This window comes from Nycticebus coucang, chromosome 14 (assembly GCF_027406575.1).
Source record: "Nycticebus coucang isolate mNycCou1 chromosome 14, mNycCou1.pri, whole genome shotgun sequence".
Classification (NCBI taxonomy): domain Eukaryota; kingdom Metazoa; phylum Chordata; class Mammalia; order Primates; family Lorisidae; genus Nycticebus; species Nycticebus coucang.
In genome coordinates, this window is record NC_069793.1 from 71,171,947 (window position 1) to 71,187,317 (window position 15,371).

The window sequence follows — 15,371 nt, forward strand, 5'->3', positions numbered from 1 at the left end:
TAGCCTTAGCTTCACCAGTAACTCTGGGCCTGCACCTTCACTTGTAAATAAAAGTGTCACGGGCGGCGCCTGTGGCTCAGTGAGTAGGGCGCCAGCCCCATATGCCGAGGGTGGCGGGTTCAAACCCAGCCTTGGGCAAACTGCAACAAAAAAATAGCCGGGCGTTGTGGCGGGTGCCTGTAGTCCCAGCTGCTCGGGAGGCTGAGGCAAGAGAATCGCGTAAGCCCAAGAGGTAGAGGTTGCTGTGAGCCGTGTGACGCCACGGCACTCTACCCAAGGGCGGTACAGTGAGACTCTGTTTCTACAAAAAAAATAAAAATAAAGGTGTCACATTGAAATGCTGTGTATAACCCTTTCCAAGGGAAAATACAGGAAAATCAAAACTCTTGTATTTCTCAGAACCTGAGAATTCGGGGTTAAAGGGATTTAAAAGATCGAGCCCAACCTCTTATATGATACTTGAAGTCCTTAGCAACAAACTTGTCTGGAGCTTGTTCAACCTCTGCTCAGACACATTCAGCCTGGAGACTTCTGTAACCCCTAGTATAGTCTATTTGATTCTTCCTCAGCTTTTAAAATCTGATCCTGTTCCAGCTGTCATTCATAGGACTTATTTATCTTAAAAATTCTTTTATTCTAATGGTAGGCCAAAATTTGCCCCTTGGTATATATCTACCTTTGATAGAAAAGTATTACCTTTGGGGTTTAAGACAAGATCAAGTCCTGGCTTTGTACCTTAGGACAGAGATACTACCTCAAAGCCTCTGTTTCCTCACCTATAAAATGGGGGATAACCCAGTGACGATAGTCCGCATCACAAAGTCCCAAAGCTGCAGACGCTGGTGTGGGTGTGGAGATAACGGAACACTTATACACCATTGATTGGAATGCAAACTAATACAGCCTTTTTGGAAAGAAGTATTAAAAACCCTCAAAGAGCTAAAAGTAGACCTTCCACTTGATCCCATAATCCTATTACTCAGTATCTACCCAGAAGAAAAAGAAATCATTTTACTATAAGGATATTTGCATTTGACTTTATAGCAGCTCAATTCACAATTGCAAAGACGTGTAAACAACCCAACTGTCAACCCATGAATGGACAAATAAATTGTGGCACATGTATATCATGGAATACTATTCAGCTGTAAAGAAAGATGGAGACTTTACATCTTCTGTATTTACCTGGAAGGATTTGGAGAACATCCTTCTAAGTATCACAAGAAGGAACAACCAAGCATCCAATGTACTCAATACTAACACGAAACTAGTAAATGAACAACTATACACCTATCCAAGACAGAAACAAATTTAAATTCAAGGGGGCAAGGAGGAAAAGGGGATGCCCAGGCTGGGATTTAGCTAGTCAGGGAAACCGCAGTCTTAGTCTGGGCGGGTGGAGGCTGGGACTGGTTTCTCAGGGAGAGAAATCTCTGCATTTTGGCTGCTGCTATTTGGGTGTATTTCCTAGCACCATAAGGCAGGTGGAGAGAGCGTCACCTCTGTGGCTCAGGAAAAAGGCACAGCCAGATGGGCTGTCTTTGGCTACAAGCCCAGTGGAGTTAGTAAGAAACCTGAGGCTGTCAAGGAAGCCTAAGGGTAAGGACCAAGGCAGTACAGAGAGGCCAGGTTACCTGCAGGAAGTGGCAGGGCCAGGATTTGAACTCACAGTCACTTAAAAGCAAAGCCCAGGCACCCACCTGGACCTCCGGAAAAGCTGCGCTGCAACCACAAAACAGGGCTGCCAGGACCTCCGGAAGAGCAGCCTCATGACCCGCAATTGGCATCTGCCCAGACCTCGGTAAGAGCTGTGCCGCGACCCGTGACCCGTGCCCTCCCGGACCTCCGCACACCCTGACCAGGAATTGCAGGAGCTGCGCAACCCCATGTCGTCCCTCCTGTACCATCCCTGCCTCTACACTGGCCCGCTCGTCTGGCCAGGGACTCTGGTAGAGTGAGCCCTCCCTGCCTCTGTGTGGAGCCCTTCTCCTGGCCAGAGACTCCTGGAGCCTTGGGCTCTCTGTGCCAAAGTCACTGGGCGCCAGGCACTCCCAGAACCATGTGCACCACCCCCCGCCCTGTTGCTGGATCCGGGTGTGCCACACTCTGGAGCTGCTCCCACAACCAGAACTCCCTGGCTGGGGCAGCCCCAGAGGAGCTACACACGGTCAATCGCTACAAAGATCCGGCAAAAACAGAGTGATCTCTCTGGGGTCTAATCTTGGAGAGGCGCCTCCCCAACTCTGAGAATGGACAGAGGCAACGGTGAAAAACAATCATGAGGCGAAATCAACAGAAAAACTCTGGAAATATGAATAATCAGAGTAGATCAACTCCCGCAAGGATCAATGGGGCAGACACAGCACAAGATCCATTCACAAACAAATAGCTAGATGTCAGAAATCAAATTCAGAATCTGGATAGCAAATAAGATCAAATTAGAATTCCACGCAGTAACCCAAAAGATATCTCAAGAATTCAAAGACCAAATGATCAAAGATTTTGACACATTGAGACAAGAAGTTGCAGCCCTCAAAAATCTGAGAATGGAGCAAGCAGAAGAAAGTATTTCTGACATTGAAGACAAAGCTTTCATTGTGTCATTTTTTTTTTTTTTCTTGTGGTTTTTGGCTGGGGCTAGGTTTGAACCTGCCACCTCCGGCATATGGGACCGGCGCTCTACTCCTTGAGCCACAGGTGCCACCCTGAAGACAAAGCTTTCAAACGCTCCCAAAGTCTCAAAGAGGAAGAGAAATGGAGGGCAAAAACAGATCACTCTGTCAGAGAGCTCTGGGATAATTCAAAGAAAACTAATATTCGTCTTATAGAAATCCCCGAAAGCGACGCAGTGGCTTCACAAGGCACAGAGTCTCTTCTCCATCAGATTATAAAGGAGAACTTTCCAGACATGCCAAGAGATTCTGAAATTCAGATAGCAGACAGTTTCAGAACTCCAGCATGACTCAACCCAAATAAGACATCCCCCAGACATATCATAATCAATTTCACTAAAGTTAATATGGAGAAAATTCTGAAAGCAGCCAGATGAAAGAAAACCATTACCTACAAGGGGAAGAATATTAGAATAACTGCAGATCTCTCTGCTGAAACCTTTCAAGCTAGAAGAGGATGGTCATCAACTTTTAATCACCTAAAACAAAATAACTTTCAACCCAGGATCCTGTACCCAGCTAAACTGAGTTTCATTTATGACAGAGAAATTAAATACTTTAATGACATTCACATGTTGAAGAAATTTGCCATAACTAAACCAGGTCTCCAGGATATTCTCAGACCTATCCTCTACCACAAAAGTAAACCCACCCAGAAAATTTGATCAAAATATTATAAAAACCAGCATAATCCTCTACCACTAAAATAAACCCACCCAGAAAAATTTGATCAAATTCCAACTTCCACAGTCGAAAAAGGATTAAAAATGTCCACCAGACTCTCGAAAGGCTTATCAATATTCTTAATTAATGTGAATGGTTTAAACTGTCCTCGAAAGAGGCACAGGTTGGCTGACTGGATACAAAAACTCAAGCCAGATATCTTCTGCATACAAGAATCTCACATTAAAAGACAAATACAGACTCAAGGTGAAGGGATGGTCATCTATACTCCAGGCAAAAGGAAAGCAGAAAAAAACAGGCGTTGCAATCCTATTTGCAGATGCAATAGGCTTTAAACCAACCAAAATAAGAAAGGATAAGGACGGACACTTCATACTTCTTAAAGGTAATTCTCAATATGATGAGATTTCAATTTAATATTTATACACTCAACAAGAATGCACCTCAATTTGTAAGAGAAACTCTAACAGACATGAACAACTTGATTTCCTCCAGTTCCATAGTAGTTGGAGATTTTAACACCCCTTTAGCCCTGCTGGATAGATCCTCCAAAAAGAAGCTAAGCAAAGAAATTTTAGATTTAAATTTAACCATTCAACATCTGGACTTAACAGACATCTACAGAACATTTCATCCCAACAAAACTGAATACACATTCTTCTCATCAGCCCACAGAACATACTCCAAAATCAACCTCATCCTGGGCCACAAATCTAACCTCAGCAAATTTTAAATAATAGAAATTATTCCTTGCATCCTCTCAGACCATCATGGAATAAAGGTTGAACTCAATAACAACAGGAATCTGCATACCCATACAAAAACATGGAAGCTGAAGGACAGATGGGTTATAGATGAGAGTAAGAAGGAAATCACCAAATTTTTGGAACAAAACAACAATCAAGACAGGAATTACCAGAACCTCTGGGATACTGCAAAGGCAGTCCTAAGAGGGAAATTTATAGCACTGCAAACCTTCCTCAAGAAAATGGAAAGAGAGGAAGTTAATAACTTAATGGAACATCTCAAGCAACTGGAGAAGGAAGTTCCAACCCCAAACCCAGTAGCAGAAAAGAAATAACCAAAATCAGAGCAGAATTAAATGAAATTGAGAACAAAAGAATTATACAACAGATCAATAAATCAAAAAGTTGGTTTTTGAAAAGATCAATAAAATAGATAAACCTTTGGCCAACCTAGCCAGGAAAAAAAGAGTAAAATCTCTAATTTTATCAATCAAAAATGGTAATGATGAAACAACAACAGACACCTCAGAAATTCAAAAAATCCCTAACGAATACTACAAGAAACTTTACTCTCAGAAATATGAAAATCTAAAAGAAATCAACCAATACTTGGAAGTACGTCACCCACCAAGACTTAGCCAGAACGAGATGGAAATGTTGAACAGGCCTATATCAAGTTCTGAAATAGCATCAACTATACCAAATCTCCCTAAAAGGAAAGTCCAGGACCAGATGGCTTTACGTGAGAATTCTACCAAACCTCTAAAGAAGAACTAGTACCTGTATTACTAAACCTCTTCCAAAATATATAGAAAAAGGAATACTACCCAACACATTCTACAAAGCAAACATCACCTTGATCTCTAAACCAGGGAAAGACCCAACAAGAAAAGAAAATTATAGACCAATATCACTAATGAATATTGATGCTAAAATACTCAATAAGATCCTAACAAATAGAATCCAACAACACATCAAAAAAATTATACACCATGACCAAGTGGGATTTATCCCAGGGTCTCAAGACTGGTTCAATATATATAAATCTATAAATGTAATTCAGTACATAAACAAACTAAAAAATAAAGACCATATGATTCTCTCAATTGACACAGAAAAAGCACACTTAAGAAAATTGGTAGAGAAGAGACATTTCTTAAACTAATAGAGGCCATCTACAGCAAACCCACAGCCAATATTGTATTGAATGGAGTTAAATTGAAATCATTTCCACTTAGATCAGGAACCAGGCAAGGTTGCCCATTGTCTCCATTGCTCTTTAACATTGTAATGGAAGTTTTAGCCATTGCAATTAGGGAAGAAAAGGCGATCAAGGGTATCCACATAGGGTCAGAAGAGATCAAACTTTCACTCTTCGCAGATGATATGATTGCATATCTGGAAAACACTAGGGAGTCTACTACAAAACTTTGAGAAGTGATCAAGGAATACAGCAATGTCTCAGGCTACAAAATCAATACCCATAAATCTGTAGGCTTTATATATACCAACAATAACCAAGCCAAAAAAACAGTCAAGGACTCTATTCTTTTCACAGTAGTGCCAAAGAAGATGAAATATTTGGGAATATACCTAACAAAGGACGTGAAAAAGAATTATAAAGAGAACAATGAAACTTTCAGAAAAGAAGTAGCTGAAGATGTTAACAAATGGAAAAACATACCATGCTCATGGCTGGGAAGAATCAATATTGTTAAAATGTCTATACTACCCAAAGCAATTTATAATTTTGATGCAATTCCTCTTAAAGCTCTATTGTCATATTTTAAAAATCTTGAAAAAAGAATATTTTGTTTTATATGGAATCAGAAAAAATCTCAAATAGCCAAAACATTACTCAGCAATAAAAACACTGCAGGAGGAATTATACTACCAGACCTGAGACTGTACTGTAAATCGATAGTGAGCAAAACAGCATGGTACTGGCACAAAAACAGAGAAGTAGGTGTCTGGAACAGAATAGAGAACCAAGAGATGAATCCAGCTACTTACCGTTATTTAATCTTTGGTAAGCCAATTAAAAACAGTCAGTGGGGGCGGCGCCTGTGGCTCAGTCGGTAAGGTGCCGGCCCCATATACCGAGGGTGGTGGGTTCAAACCCGGCCCTGGCCAAACTGCAACCAAAAAATAGCCTGGCGTTGTGGCGGGTGCTACTCAGGAGGCTGAGGCAAGAGAATCGCTTAAGCCCAGGAGTTGGAGGTTGCTGTGAGCTGTGTGAGGCCATGGCACGCTACCGAGGGCCATAAGTGAGACTCTGTCTCTACCAAAAAAAAAAAAAAAAATTCAGTGGGGAAAAGATTCCCTATTTAACAAATGGTGCTGGGTGAACTGGCTGGCGATCTGTAAAAGACTGAAACTGGACCGATACCTTTCACCATTAACTAAGATAGACTCTCACTGGATAAAAGATTTAAACTTAAGACATGAAACTATAAAAATACTTGAAGAAAGTGCAGAGAAAACTCTTGAAGGAATTGGCCTGGGTGAGTATTTTATGAGGAAGACTCCCCAGGCAATTGAAGCAGTATCAAAAATACACTACTGGGACCTGATCAAACTAAAGAGCTTCTGCACAGCCAAGAACATAGTAAGTAAAGCAAGCAGACAGCCCTCAGAATGGGAGAAAATATTTGCAGGTTATACCTCCGATAAAGGTCTAATAACCGGAATCCACAGAGAACTCAAACGTATTAGCAAAAAAAGAACAAGTGATCCCATCTCAGCATGGGCAAAGGACTTGAAGAGAAACTTCTACAAACACATGAAAAAAAGCTCATCATCCTTAATCATCAGATAAATGCAAATCAAAACTACTTTGAGATATCACCTAACCCCAGTAAGAGTAGTCCACATAACAAAAATCCCAAACCCAGAGATGTTGGCGTGGATGTGGAGAAAAGGGCACACTTCTACACTGCTGGTAGGAATGCACACTAATACGTTCCTTCTGGAAGGATGTTTGGAGAATACTTAGAGACCTAAAAATAGACCTGCCATTTGATCCTATAATTCCTTTACTAGGTTTATACCCAGAAGACCAAAAATCACAATATAACAAAGACATCTGTACCAGAATGTTTATTGCAGCCCAATTCATAATTGTTAAGTCATGGAAGAAACCCAAGTACCCATCGAGCCACGAATGGAATATAAAATTGTGGTACATGTATACCATGGAATATTATGCAGCCTTAAAGAAAGATGGAGACTTTACCTCCTTCATGTTTACATGGATGGAGCTGGAACATATTCTTCTTAGCAAAGTATCTCAGGAATAGAAGTATCCATTGTACTCAGCCCTACTAGGAAGCTAATTTATAGCTTTCACGTGAACGCTATAACCCAACTATAGCACAAGAATATGGGGAAAGTGCCAGGGAAGAGGAAGGGAGGGTGGAGGGAGGGTAACAGGTAGGGCCACTTCTGTGGTGCATCTTAGAGTGGGTACAGGTGAAACTTACTAAAGGCAGAATACAAATGTCTACATACAATAACTAAGAAAATGCCACGAAGGCTACGTTGAACAGTTTGATGAGAATATTTCAGATTGTATATGAAACCAGCACAATATACCCCTGATTGCACTAATGTACACAGCTATGATTTAACAATAAAAAAATAATAATAAAAAAATGAAATTCAAGGGGGCAAGGAGGCTTGGTAAGCTTTCACTTATCTGGTACAATGTAGGGGTACTGGCACCCCTGCTGGGGGAAGGGCTCAGCTACCACTTGGACTTTATCTAACAAATGGAAACAATGCCCCCTGGGCAATTGAAGCAGCTTCAAAAATACACTACTGGGACTTGATCAAATTAAAAAGCTTCTGCACAGCCAATAATACAGTAATTGAAGCAAGCTGACAGCCCTCAGAATGGGAGGAGATATTTGCAGGTTATGTCTCTGACAAAGGTTTAATAACCAGAATTCACAGAGAACTCAAACGTATAAGCAAGAAAAGAACAAGTGATCCCATCGCAGGCTGGGCAAGGGACCAAGAGAAACTTCTCTGAAGAAGACAGGTGCACGGCCTACAGACATATGAAAAAATGGTCATCATCTTTAATCATCAGAGAAATGCAAATCAAAACTACTTTGAGATATCATCTAACTCCAGTAAGATTAGCCCATATCACAAAATCCCAAGACCAAAGATGTTGGCGTGGATGTGGAGAAAAGGGAACACTTCTACGCTGCTGGTGGGAATGCAAATTAACACATTCCTTTTGAAAAGATGTTTGGAGAACACTTAGAGATCTAAAAATAGATCTGCCATTCAATCCTATAATTCCTCTACTAGGTATATACCCAGAAGACCAACAATCACATCATAACAAAGAATATTTGTACCAGAATGTTTATTGCAGCCCAATTCATAATTGCTAAGTCATGGAAAAAGCCCAAGTGCCCATCGATCCACGAATGGATTAATAAATTGTGGTATATGTACACCATGGAATATTATGCAGCCTTAAAGAAAGATGGAGACTTTACCTCTTTCGTGTTTACATGGATGGAGCTGGAACATATTCTTCTTAGTAAAGTATCTCAAGAATGGAAGAAAAAGTATCCAATGTACTCACCCCTACTATGAAACTAATTTATGCCTTTCACATGAAAGCTATAATCGAATTATAACCTAAGAATAGAGGGAAGGGGGAGAGGGATTGGTGGGAGGGAGAAGGATGCGCGGAGGGAGGGTGATTGGTGGGATTACATCGGCGGTTGCATCTTACAAGGGTACATGTGAAACTTAGTAAATGTAGAATATAAGTGTCTTAACACAATAACCAACGGCAGGAAGGCTATGTTAACCAGTGTGATGAAAATGTGTCAAACGGTCTATAAAACCAGTGTATGTTGCCCCATGATCACATTAATGTACACAGCTATGATTTACTAATAAAAAAAATAAGCCAGTTATAACCTAAGAATAGGAGGAAAGGGGAGAGGGAGGGGAGGGAGGGGGGAGAATGGGCAGAGGGAGGGTGATTGGTGGGATTACACCTGCGGTGCATCTTACAAGGGTACATGTGAAACTTAGTAAATGTAGAATATAAGCGTCTTAACAATAACCAACGGCAGGAAGGCTATGTTAACCAGTGTGATGAAAATGTGTCAAACGGTCTATAAAACCAGTGTATGGTGCCCCATGATCGCATTAATGTACACAGCTTTAACCAAAATGCAGCACCAGCTCATCAGAGATATAGCAGGAAATGATTTAATAATAAAAAAATGATTTAATAATAAAAAACCTTAAAAAAATAACATAAAAAAATAAAAACAGAAACAATGTAACCTAATCATATGTATACTTACATTAATCTGAAATAAAAAAATCAAACAAAAATAAGAAAAAAATGGGGGATAACTTGGAAGGATTTTTTTTTAAAAGGTGTACTGTAGCCGGGCGTTGTGGCGGGCGCCTGTAGTCCCAGCTACTCGGGAGGCTGAGGCAAGAGAATCGCTTAAGCCCAGAAGTTGGAGGTTGCTGTGAGCTGTGTCAGGCCACAGCACTCTACCGAGGGCCATAAAGTAAGACTCTGTCTCTACAAAAAAAAAAAAAAAAAATCTGATTATATTATGGGCGGCGCCTGTGGCTCAAGGAGTAGGGCGCCGGTCCCATATGCCAGAGGTGGCAGGTTCAAACCTAGCCCTGGCCAAAATAAAAAAAAAAAAAAAAAAAAAAAGGCTCAAAGGTGTACTGTATCTGAAAAGTATCCTGCATATTCTTTTCTCAGAAGGCCTATAATTACAGCGTGATGGGCTCAGTCAGCAGCTGTGAGTCTTAATGTTTTTATCTACACTCCAAGCCAGCAGTCACCATCAGGTGTTTTTGTTTGGGCCACAGCATGATTCAGCCTGCCTACAAGCTTCATTTATCTTTAAGCAGATGCCTTTTTCAGGGCATCTCTGCTATAGACATGTGAGAGCTCACCAGTGGGCTTTTGTACATCCTTGAGCTACACAAAACAGGTGATCACACTAGAAAAGTCAGCTCCCTGTAAGTTATCTTTCTTCCCCTAGTCCTTCTGTAACAGTTACAGCTTCCTGGAGGCAGCCTGCCTAGATTCAAATCCCAAATCTGTCATTTAGAAGTTTGCATGACGCAGAGCAAATAATACTTAATACTTAAGTTCTCCAAACTTCAGTTGCCTTGTTTATAAAATGAAGATAACAGTACCTACTTCATAGGGTGGTTGTGAGCATTAACTGAGTTAATTAACATAAAGGGCTTATAACAATGTCAGGCAAAAGTACATAAACCAAAAGTCAAAAAGTTCTCTAAGTACCAAATATCAAAATTGGCTGCAGATTTAGATTCTAGCAAGCATCATTTAATTCATCCTTTCAACAACCCTTAAGGTATAATGATCTCTATTTTATAGATGAGGATTCTGAGGTATAGAGAGGTGAACTTTTGAAGGCTGTTTTCCACATACTTCCTCTGAGGTGTGGTGCAGCTTAGACTTTTGGGATCTTGGATTTGAATGAATACAAGCTTTACTATTTACTATGCAGTTTTGCCACCAGAGATTAATGTCTAAGCCTCACTGGGCATTGTGAGGATTAAATGACAGGGAAAGCACATAGCACAGGCACTGCCAAACAGGTCGACCTCTCTGGAGCACTGACCTGTTGTTACATTGCATTTGCAACTTTAACCAAAATGCAGCACCAGTTCATCAGAGATATAGCAGGAAATGACTTTATTTCTTATACTGGATCTCTCTTTTTTATAATCCTGATTTCTTCTCTATACTATGGCTCTTCTCTTATTATTTGTTAACAGCCATAGAGTTCTAAGAATAAAGGCAGGCAAGATCAAGACTCTCCCTCAAGGATGAATTTATTCATTCTCTGGCTACTCAGTCAGTCCTGGACCCAGCTATTGCCGAAGTCAGGGAGGAGGCCTCTCAGCAAGGTAACAGCTGTGTAAAGTCCTCCAGAACTGTGGACAGGGAAAGAGGCACAGCTGGTAAAGCTGTGTTGGAGTTAGCCCTGGAAAATAGACTATCACTTAAAAAAAAAACAAACATTATGGCTCAAATAACCACTTCTTTGGAAGTAGCTGGGAAACTGGATCTTTGTGTTTCACAGCTGAGGAACAGCATGTAAGCATGTGGTATAAATGCTGACGCTGTAACCATATCAGTCTCTTAAAGGACCAGGAACTACAACAGCTTGGTGTTTTCTCAACTTTATTGGTGGGAAGAGGAACAGGGGGGATAGACTCGAAGATTTTTGAATTTTTCTTTTTTTTTTTTTTTTGTAGAGACAGAGTCTCACTTTATGGCCCTCACTAGAGTGCTGTCGCGTCACAGCTCACAGCAACCTCCAACTCCCGGGCTTAAGCGATTCTCTTGCCTCAGCCTCCCGAGTAGCTGGGACTACAGGTGCCCGCCACAACGCCTGGCTATTTTTTTGTTGCAGTTCGGCCGGGGCGGGTTTGAACCCACCACCCTCGGTATATGGGGCCGGCGCCCTACCAACTGAGCCATAGGCGCCGTCCTTTCTTTTCTTTTTTTTTTTGGTTTTTGGCCGTGGCTGGGTTTGAACCCACCACCTCTGGCATATGGGACCGGCGCCCTACTCCTTGAGCCACAGGCGCCGCCCCCTTTCTTTTCTTTTTTAAAAAGAAACATGTCTTACTCTGTTGTCCAGGCTGGAGTCCAGTGGCACAATAATGGTTTACCACAGCTGCTAACTCCTGGGTTTAGGTGATCCTCCCGCCTCAGCTTCCTGGGGAACTGGGATTACAGGCCCTTGCCACCACTCATGGCTAATTTTTAAATTTTTTTTAGAGATGGGTCTTGCTATATTGCTTGGGCTGGTCTAGAACTTAGACCAGGTTCTCCCAGGTCAGCCTCCTGAATCGCTGGAATGACAGGCACAAGCCTCTGCCCCTGGCATTTTTTTATTTTTTAATATAATTTATCCTGTATTTGATACCAGATGAGACTATAAGGGTCACACATTCCTTTTCTCTACACACCATTTCCAGGTGAAATACTCTAGGCTGTGGCTCAGTCTGATACCTAGGAAGGACCGTCTAGGCCATGGCTGTACAGACTGCTTTTGCCTCAGCGCCTTGCAGGTTTGGGCATTATGTAAACTTTTACAGGCTTGCTGAAGGGGATGGTGCCCTCGATGCTAGTTTCCACCTGGGGTGACACCTCACCACCCTCGATCCAGGAGAATTTGGGAACGCGGGCATTGGCGTTGTAGGCCAGAAGCAGCCTCACTTCCACCTGACATGGTTCTGGAAAAAAGACAAAAGAAATCCTCTATCAGTAGGCAACTATTAGGAACTAAGAGGAAATGTGCACTAAAAGCAAAATCAGAAAGGAAGCAGTAGGGTTTCAAGAACATTTCTTCATCTGTGTGCATCCTTCCCTCCCCAGCCTAAATTCTGCGAGGCTGAATCTGATCCCGTGGTTGTTACTCCTCTGCCAGCTCCTCCTCGGGCCTCTGTGGGCTCCCTACAGCTCAGAGCATGGCTACTGAGACAGAGGGTGAACTCAAAATCGTTCTTCTCAGAGGCCTTTTGGCCTCAGGTGCATGTGGCCTATTCCGGGACCCAGATAAGTGGCTCTTTCTGTGTAGTTCAATCTCAAGCCTCGGGGTTGCATGTAACAGACTCTGCTTTCTTAATGGAGAAGGAAACTTCAAATAGAAAATGGTTCTGCTAAAATTCCTCACTAGTGAGAAGGAACGTGTTTCAGAACCTAAAATCATGTCAGAAAACCTTTCTTTCATTTACATTTTATTATACTGATCTAGTGTCGATGTGACAAGGCTAGCAAGTGTAATGAGGCTGGCTGTTTGGTTGACGAGACAGAGACAGTGATAATTGCAGTGGAGTGCAGTATATGCCCTATCAAGTGGCTCAGAAGTACTGCAGAGGGAATACAGGAAGGCTTTGGGATAGAACCCCACCCTGTGCCAAACACGTAGCCCCCAGAGTTCATACCCCATCTCACCATGAAAGAAAGGCTTAAAATCTTGGAAAAAGTCCCAAGGCTCAGAGAGTTTATAAGTGACTGCCCAAACCCACACCTGTGACAGAATCTTTGAGTCCAGTTCATAAGCTAAAGCGATTAATCTTTCTATTAACCACATGGCTTCTGTGGAGAAGGGGAGAAGATTTCAGAAAACCTAAAGGCAAGTGCAAAGGTCAGGAAGACAGTGAGCATAGGATGCCCTCCTTAATTTAATTCAACTGGAGTAAAAGGTGGGCATATTGAAGATAAGCCCAAAGCTAAGAATTTTGAAGGGATGTAGATCAAAAAGGGCAGAGACACCAGGTGTTGGGGCTCACGCTTGTAATCTTAGCACTCTGGGAGGCCGAGGCGGGTGGATTGCCTGAGCTCACAGGTTCTAGACCAGCCTGAACCAGAGCAAGATCTTGTCTCCAAAAATAGCTGGGCATTGTGCTGGGCGTCTATAGTCCCAGCTACTTTGGGAGGTGAGGCAAGAGAATCACTTGAGCCCAGGAGTGTGAGGTTGCCACGGTGACAAAGTGAGACTCTGTCTCTCAAAAAAAAAAAAAAAAAAAAAAAAGAAGAAGAGAATTTCCACCACAGAGTTGGTCTAAGGATTAGATGAATTTTTTATTGCATACTTACAAACCGAATATAATCTTGTATTCAATTTTCATTATTTGTTTAGTGCCTACTACATGTCAGGTACAAGGGATACAGGATATAGAAGCACCAGTGATAGAGAGGCAAACATGAGCAGGCGTCCTGCTGTAGCGGAGTTGACATTCTAATGTGAGAGAAAGTTGGTAAACACTTTAGGCGAGAAAACATCTGACACTACTAGTGCTACGCAGAAAATTAAAACAAGGATTTGTAATCACGTTCTCAAAGGAGGTGAACCTTAGTAAGTTGTAATTCTTAGTAAGTTATAATTCAGGACAGCCCAACTATACAAAAAACAAGGTCTGCAATGAACAAAGATTCTCTGACAGGAAATAGGCCTAATGGCAAGAATCTTGAACTTGGGAGAGGATAGACTGGGTTCTCATTCTGAATGACTTGGTGTGTGATCAAGGACAAGTCAGTAGCCCTCCCAAGACGTTTCACATTCTTTTGAGCTCAACCTGCTATGACTTGTTTCCCTAATCCTTGTGCCTCCTATAATAAAGCTGTCCCACAGCATTTCCCGCCCCATATCTAAGCCCCTTCATCAGAAGACATCAGAAAAGGGAATCTAATTTCCTGTAGGGCTAATACTTTGGCATATGGTGCAAAAACATGCCAGGAAGCAAGGATATGGAATGAGGGATGTTCAGGGAAGCAGACCCTGGGTAAAAGCAACACTCGTTGCTCCTACAAGTAAGTCAAACCCAGGGTCACTAGAACCCCACCAGGGCTTCCCCAACATTCAAAACCACTTCCTTCTTCTGAAAGCATTAGAAAGTCATCAGTGCCCATCTAATATCCTTGACAGAGAGAAATGATTAATAATGGCACTAAAAAAATGTTTATATATTTTAAAACACAGAGCAAAAGGAAATGCCAAAAGACATACCCCTATTTCTAAATAAGTCAAATTTGGTAGCACTAAACACCTTCACTAACAGCTATGATCCTGAATCAATTTCAATGACTTAGAAAACACTACTGAGGCCAATTGTGCCCCAGACTTTAGGTTCTACAGACTGGGTCTTTTTTTTTTTTTATTTTTTATTTTTAATTTCAGTGTGCTTGTTCATGTTTGTTTGAAGTACTCCTTTTTTGTTGATTTTCTTCTTTCTCCTGCGGTGCTGGCTGTTTTTGATGTTGTTGGTAGAGACGGGGTCTTACTCTGGCTGACTGCTGCTCATATGGGTTTTGAACCTCTGAGCTCAGGCAATCCACCCGCCTCAGCCTCCCACAGCGCTGGGACTACAGGCGTGAGCCACCACGCCCGGCCTAGACTGGGTCTTTTAAAAAAAGTTTTCTAAAGCAGTCTTACAGACTTGAAATGTACTTTTCTTTCGCACTTGTATTTTCCCATTGTATTCTTTTTTTTGTTTTTTTTGGCTGGGGCCAGGTTTGAACCCGCTACCTCCGGTATATGGGGGGCTGGCGCCCTACTCCTTTGAGCCACAGGCACTGCCTGGAACCTGGAATTTTTTTTTTTTTTTTTTTTTTTTTGTGGTTTTTGGCCCGGGCTGGGTTTGAACCCGCCACCTCTGACATATGGGACTGGCGCCCTACCCCTTGAGCCACAGGCGCCGCCCTCCCATTATATTC

The 15,371-nt window shown here is 42.0% G+C and overlaps 1 protein-coding gene across 2 annotated transcripts in view; it reads right to left on the minus strand.

The window, feature by feature from the left end:
• Positions 1-9,845: 9,845 nt before the first annotated feature.
• Positions 9,846-15,371, minus strand: part of INTS4 (integrator complex subunit 4) — a 128,307-nt gene continuing 122,781 nt past the window's right edge. For both annotated transcript variants that reach the window (XM_053561375.1, XM_053561374.1), the window contains one exon: positions 9,846-12,388. In XM_053561375.1, coding sequence (XP_053417350.1) covers positions 12,210-12,388 — 179 coding nt within the window. In that variant the 3' untranslated portion in view covers positions 9,846-12,209. The remainder of the gene's footprint in view (positions 12,389-15,371) is intronic.